We start from the raw sequence: 7534 nt of genomic DNA, 5'->3' as shown, positions 1-7534 counted from the left end.
AAAGGGAGCACCCAACTTTCAAAAGTTTTCAAAGGTGCACCACACTTTATTTTTTATGAAAGAGACTGTTGTCTATTTCATGTGTGCATGATATGAGCCACTTAATTAGTGTCGTGTTTAGAGACTGTCATATTCAACTAGAGCATCAGTAAGTGTCTTTAAATATATCCTTATAGTTTGGGGATTCCCCTCAAAGGGAGCACCCAACTTTCAAAAGTTCTCAAAGGTGCACCACACTTTGTTTTTTATGAAAGGGTGCACTTGATTTCAAAAATACACGTCCTCCCAAACAATTGTAGCTCCCAGCCATCTGAACCATCCGCTCCACATTTTAAAATGGGAAAAAGGTTTTGGTTCAATGCACTTAATCTTTCGCTTTAGTTCTCTTAGTTGGAATATTTGAGAGGTGTCCTAAGGTAATCGCCTTACGGTTATACTATTTATTGGATAAATAAAAATTCACAATTCGAGTAAACATTCTTTAGCTATGTGTTTGATTAGATCTTAAACTCATTTATTGAATATCCACAATACAATTCATAGTATGAAAGAATTTGTCATTGAATTATAACTTGTAAGCATCTTTACATGTGCAATTATAAATGTATTAAAATTATCCCTAGTCAATGAATTGATGAGCATGTACGTCATCAATTCTGTTGAGACTAACACGTTTTAACTTCCTTAATTTATCAAGTAGTCGATCTCACTGGCCAGAGGCATTGGATGTTGAGAGTTAAACGTTGATACTAGTTAAAGGTAACTAGTTCATTGGAGTGATCTGTCATAAGACTTCATATGGTTCTATACATATGTCAATGGTTCTATATATACGAGTTTCTTTGACTTGCGGCATTCAAGTCATCTTGGTCATGAAGACTTATACTTTGACATCTTAAGCAAGCATCTTTAAGGAGATGTGAACCTAGGAAGATTGGGTATAAGTTAAAGTGCTCGAAGGTATTTGAATAACCCACAGAGGATTCACCGGTCTTTGTAAAAAGAGATGTATACCCTACAACTGCTTATTAGAATTATTACTGAAGTCTTTGGCCAAAGTATTACATGTCAAGAGTACGATATTCTTGGATACATGTACAAATAACTTGAATCCACAGGATAAGAAAGCAAGCTTGGGCTAGATGTGACGTAGTTAGTCAAATGGAGACTGACACATATAGACCATGTTCTGAATCAAGTGGGTATAAAATGGTAAAAAAAAAATGAGGCACTTTTAATTATAGCTGTTGAAGGATTTAGAAATTATTCTAGAATTAATCATTAATTTTTTTTGATCAATTGGGGATCATGATGTACTACTAAATGTCACTTATGATTATACCGTAATTAATGATTAATTACAGAAGGCCAACATTACCGGGAACCTATTGGGTCACACACACTATAAGTTCTCCAAAGGACTTAAAATGAGTTTGAGAATTAGATTCACAGATTGAGAGAAATAAAGTATGCTTGGATCAGACAAAGGAAAAATAATGCACTTCGTCTTATAAAGATGAAATAAATAAAATTTGTTTTGGTTCAAATTAGAGGTGATTTGGTTATTGAACCAAACAATTCAATTTTGAACCAAATTGAACCAACTTAATTGTCACGTCCCGGGAGATGATCGTTCAAAAAATTTAAGAAGCATCTCCCCTGTAATAATTCAACTTTCCTCAGTACATAATAACTACCCGATCGCTTAACAAAACAATACATGGGTTTGTACCGCTAAACAACCTGAATAAAGGCTCACACGGTCATAACTAATCCAAACACATGTAGGTAACATACTGTACCATCACGATAACACATATAAGTCGTAAAGCAACACAACAAAGCAATAATAAACTCTACAAGTCTCCAAAAACATATACAACGCAATGGAATCATACAATATCCACATCCATACCATACGAATCATAAACGCAAGGTCTAAATTCATACAATGCGAATATAAGTGCCAAAAACCACTCTCCGATGAAATCCAACAACACATACAGAATAACAACAAACACTCCAGCTGTGAGATGATATGGGACAGACTAGCAGACCTCCAAGCTCTAAGCAACGTCCTTATCTGGTACCTAGGGAGAAAACAAGGAAACCCCAAGATCTGGGTAGTGAGTATACAATACTTAGTGGATACCAGAATGAAAGTACACAACAACACATAGGATAAGACAACATGAGATCAACATAATGAACAAAATAAATATACTACGTATAGTAACAGATATCATGCAATACGAACACAATCAAGTGCAACAACCACAATCATGTAACAACAAGTGCAACAACTATAGATGCAGAAGACAACTACCAACAAATACATGTACATATGATATGCATGGTCACTGTCTGCACTCACCACCCCCAGACACTCACCCAGTGTAGTGAACTGGGGTGCACGATAGAAAAGTTGCACACACTCCAACAACAAACCACTACTAATCGAGTGGGGAGCGGGTAAAATATCACAGGAGGGCTATCTAGCAAGTCCTAGTTGCACCTAACTTAGTGCAACAGTTGCTCTCACTCTGGTGCCACTATCATACAGTGTCAAGTGAGGCCAATAATAACAATCATGATCGACACCTACTTCTATCATGTATGTGTCATGATGCTCAACTCAACAAGTTAGGCCTATATCTAATCAGGCATAATCAACAACAACCAGAACAAGTCATCATTCACAGTAAAACAGTAAAATGCAACTACATAGGAGTAAGCAAAGGATCATATCAACATTAATCAACAAAGTTAGCAAGATTATCACAAGGTAATTAACAACTAAAATAATCATGCACTTATAAATAGACCTGTGTTGACCAAGCACAGGAGCACCCACCTGGTATGACGAATACCGATACAAGAACCCCCAAAATAAGATCCTCGTACATAGCAGGATCCACCAATTAGGGTCCTACAAATTATATCATACATCACCACTAAATACAATCATATATTTTAAATTATACAACAAGTCAAACCCTAACCGAATCTAGAGTTAACCTTAACCGGATCAAATCATATCCGATCCGTCGATAGATCCAACAAATCTGTTCAACCGGATCCTACTATCCAATTAATTCAAGTTAACCTTAACCCAATCAACTTAACACAACTAACCTCCACAGATTAGAAATGACAGTCGATCAATCTAACAGAATCACAAGCTACAATCCTAATAAAATCAACTTCACAACAGATCAACCTTCCACTGATTCAAATAAACACGAACAACCCCACAGCAACCAACAATCGTAATAGCAACCAACAGATCGCCATCCTCAAGATCGTGACCAGACCCAACAGACTCGGTCTCAACCCCATCTAAACAGGACAGTACAACAACTTCAAAATCGCATTCAGAAATCCCAACCTTTGATTTCCAAATAGAAACAACACCTAACAACATTCACAGTGACCTCACTCTAGATCAATTCCAACAATCACAACCAATCCAACCAAACAGAACCTAGCCCATTCAACCGAAACCAGCAGATCCACCCAACCCAACTATAAGCAAATCATCAGATTCTAACTCCAACCAATTTCCCAATCAACAGATTAATACATCCTAACTCTACCGATTCAGACAATAAGCAACAGACCACCATCCCCAACATCACGGATAATCCCGAGCAGATCAAACCTACGCACAGACCACCATCCCCAACATCACGGATAATCCTGAGCAGATCAAACCTACGCTCACCAAAATTCAACAGAACAGAGCAAAATCCATCAATCCCAATCGAACAGGATCTCACCTCAGTCCACGAGGTTTCCTATTAAACCGGTAGGGAAGGAGACAGCGTCGCAGCGGTCATAGGAGTCCAACCTGCGGGGAAGAACCTTCTCGCGCAGTGAGAGCCCTCCTCACTTGGTGTGCGGTGTCGGGCAAAGAAGCAATGCCGGCGAAAAAATCCTCTCGCGTGAGCAGAGGACAAGGTTCTTCGACGCCAGGATTCTTCCAGCGGGTTAACGCCAATTAAGGCCAGATTCGGCAAGGAGAAGGTAGCATCTGGGAGAGGAGAGCGACGAGTGTTGATGAGATTTGCTCCATCTTCTCACGTGCGATGACCAAACACGAGCAGAGGGAAGAGGCAAACGGCTAGGGCTTCGCCTTGTGCTTCTTCGGTGGGCGGCGAAGGGCGCGGCGGCATCGAGCGTCGGTTGCTGGTCGCGGAGGATCACGACAATGGGGCGATCGGGGGAAGAAGTGTGGTGCGGGCAGGAACAAGGGACAGAAGTCGCGACTTTTTAATTTTAAAGAGGAGTCACAATAACCCTAACTCCACGCGCCAGCTGAAAACCAAAAACCAACACCCAAAAAACATAATTCCTATTGAATCGGACCCGTTCAGATTTCTACTATAGCAAATCAGATTATTTTTAGTTCACTTGGTCCACTAATTAAATAAATTTTGATTTGACTCAAATTAATTTTAAGTATATATGTTTTTATTTTCGTATTACTGCAGTGCAACAGAGCAACGAATAATAGAAAACCAAATCAATAGGTATGAATGTACTATATGAATCAAGATATATGCTATTGCATTTATAGATCACGTCGTTAATACTTATATAATAAATATGCATGCTTATTAATAATAATGAGATTGCTATTGAGCAACCTAGATTGTGGAAGTTTATCTACTGTTCGTTATTAGTATTGCATAGTTAATAATGCATGCTCATTATAATGAGATTAAACTTATTGTTGCATTCTGTTCATGCATTTAAAAAATATATAATGTAGATTTCTCGAGCTAGCCGAGTCTAAGTGCCAATTCTCAGAGTCAGTTGAATTTGAGTTATCGAGTCGAATCATAGTTGGTTACCCACCTGGCAACCAAAGTATGGATTGCAAGCATGGCACGCCTGAGTGGTACCAGCGTGCCAAAGCACTGTTTCTTTTCCTTTTTTTGTTCTATACTATAGATCTATGAAAATGGCAAGGCTTGTGATGTAGTGTTCGACCAAGTTTTGATATAATCTCTTTGGGAACATGCAACTTGAAAGTTCTATAATCACTTGTTGAATCTGTTCAGCATACATCTGTTACAACAGAGGAGATGACAAGCTACATAAAAGTTTGTTTTTCTCTTAAAAGAAAGGGATTGTTGATGTTTTTTACAGGACTTTTCAACTTAGGACTGACATGGCTGAACAGAATCAAGAGACTGTCCCTGTTCCCGTGAACTTACCTTTGAAGCGCAAACGTGGGCGTCCCCGAAAGTATGATTTAGATAGTCTATGTGGCTGGCAACCTGTGCTTGTCGAACTAATTCAACTAAAGTATTTGTGCTCTCAGGGTTCAAGCTGCTACTTCATCTCAACCATATCTGGCTACGAATTCAAGTCATGGCATTCAGGTTACTCCAAATCAAGTTGATCTTGCTGCCTTTTCTGGCATGAGGCCTCAAACTCTTCCGTTTCACACTCTTCCAAAGATCGATTTCAATCCAATTGTCCATTCGAGAAGTGTCTGCTTCGTGCACCACTCTGAAGTTAACCCAACTCAACCTAATTCTGCCTCCAATTCAAGCCAAAAGACTAATGGTCTGCTTGGCCAGAGTGTGTGTGGCACACTGGATGGAACCTTTGAGGCTGGTTATCTGCTAACTGTCAAAGTAGCTGGCACCGGTCATGTCTTGAAGGGTATAGTGTTTGATCCACATCGTTGTGTCCCAATTTCAGAAGAGAATGATATCGTGCCATTGATTCCCATGGCAAGGCCGATTGGAAACTTACATTTAGCAGTTGACAAACCTAGTCAGGCCCTCATTTCAGTACCAGTCGGTCCTCCTGCCTCTTCATCATTCGATGTCGTGTTGCCCGTCCAGAGGAACGAACCCCCTGCAGAGTCGAAATCTGCAAACCAATTGCTGACGCCCCCTAACCTTCCACAATCTGCAGCTCATAACTCTTCTGTGCTCAATACAGATGAAACAATACCAAAAGTTACAGAGTCTGCACCTCAAAATGCAGCAGTTGATGAATCCCAAGCAGAGGATTCATTGGCTCCTTTCCTTGCTAACAAAGAGAATCCTCAGATGACCTCCACAGTCAGTTCGGATGATCCAAGCAAGATTGTTATCGAGCCTCGCGGAGCAGAATCATCTGCCGACATAAACACAGTGGAAATCTCAGGACCAAATCAAAGTCAGCATCCCTTTGAAGAGTTATTACATGGTAAAATGGTAGAAAGTTTAAAATTTTGTATACTAAAATCTAAGGCAGGTAGTGATGAGCTATGTTTTGCAGGCAGTGTGCTACAACATTGTGAGCAAGCATCTGACAGGGGGCAATGCTGTAGAGCTCCAAAATTGCAGGATGAGTTATGGAACCCTTAAAATGGAGGGATGTGTTAGGTTTAGAACTAGTAGGAAGAAATAGAAGTAGGCACAGTAGTTGGATTGGAAGAAAAGTGAAAGAGGCAGCAGTTTTTTGTCATTCAAATGAACTGTAACTTTACTGGCTGCGTTGATGAATCTCTCACAAGCCTGTCCTTGACAAAGCTGCGGCCTTTCTTGTGTTTAGGTTTTATGAAGAATAAATACAATAATCAAACCACCAAGAATCTTTGGCAATGTTGTTTGTGCATGGGATTTGTATGTTCTTGTTTTGTGGCTTTGGTGCTAGGAAAACTATGGTTAAGTGGGCATGAAACAAGCTTCAGCGTGTGTTATGGGCATTGTACTTACACATGCATACATTTACAAGCTATCATCAACACTGAAGACCATCCGGGCACACTGAAGAAAAAAAATTACAATTTAAAGATGAATTTTATCATGAATCTTATAAATAAATTCGTCATAAAAGGTTTTGCTACGAAAATTACAATGAATAAATTTTCATTGCTATTAAGTCGTTATCAAGTTCTGCAATGAAAATATAAAATTTTATCGTAATATTTAGTGATAAAATTTATTTTCATCGTCAAATTTGTCATAAATTAATGACTAAATATACATTCATCGCAAATTGATAACGAAAATAGATTTTCGCCACTAATTAACGATACACAGTAATTTACGATATGTTTACGATGAAATCACTTTCGTCGTAGAATTCATTGCAAAACATAATTTTTTCCCCCACCCATCTTGCTTATTTTTTCATTTTCTTATATATACAATAAATGATCAAATTGGATCAATCCAAATTTTACAAACAACCTATTTATATTTCAATAAAAGGTGAAATCTGCCACCTCGGCAACCCCACGACCATCTGTGAAGAGGTAAATCGGAAAATTACAATTGACCACGACGGAGGAGGACATTACCTCAGCTTCACCGAGATTCGATCCTTGTCCAGTTTAGCAACTTTGCTCCATCTTAACTAACTCAGCTATGCCCCAGGGGCAACAACCTATTTATACAACTCTATACATATCACATATAAATATCAAAAATGATAAAATCTATATCAAACATTACTTCAAGTCATAATACAAAATTAAAGTCATGACATAAAATCCGTATCAAATATTCCTTCAAGTCATAATACA

The 7534-nt window shown here is 38.7% G+C and overlaps 1 protein-coding gene across 1 annotated transcript; it reads left to right on the top strand.

The window, feature by feature from the left end:
- The first annotated feature begins 5163 nt into the window (after positions 1–5163).
- Positions 5164–6706, top strand: LOC141848049 (uncharacterized). The gene is made up of 3 exons (XM_074736158.1): positions 5164–5253; positions 5330–6210; positions 6283–6706. The coding sequence occupies exons 1-3, from the start codon at positions 5177–5179 to the stop codon at positions 6369–6371; spliced, it is 1047 nt and encodes a 348-aa protein (XP_074592259.1). The 5' UTR covers positions 5164–5176; the 3' UTR covers positions 6372–6706.
- Positions 6707–7534: the final 828 nt, after the last annotated feature.

Source organism: Curcuma longa, chromosome 16 (assembly GCF_044706935.1).
Source record: "Curcuma longa cultivar G26 ecotype Majalengka, Jawa Barat chromosome 16, ITB_CL_G26_1.1, whole genome shotgun sequence".
In the NCBI taxonomy this organism is placed as follows: Eukaryota; Viridiplantae; Streptophyta; class Magnoliopsida; order Zingiberales; family Zingiberaceae; genus Curcuma; species Curcuma longa.
This window is presented reverse-complemented; position numbering and strand designations above follow the sequence as displayed.

What these genes read in the sequence shown, in the direction of transcription:
- LOC141848049 (XM_074736158.1), top strand. Translation starts at nt 5,177, where the DNA reads ATGGCTGAACAGAATCAAGAGACTGTCCCTGTTCCCGTGAACTTACCT. An exon ending in AAACGTGGGCGTCCCCGAAA is followed by an intron (nt 5,254 to 5,329) that starts GTATGATTTAGA and finishes TTGTGCTCTCAG; the next exon opens with GGTTCAAGCTGCTACTTCAT. An exon ending in CTTTGAAGAGTTATTACATG is followed by an intron (nt 6,211 to 6,282) that starts GTAAAATGGTAG and finishes TATGTTTTGCAG; the next exon opens with GCAGTGTGCTACAACATTGT.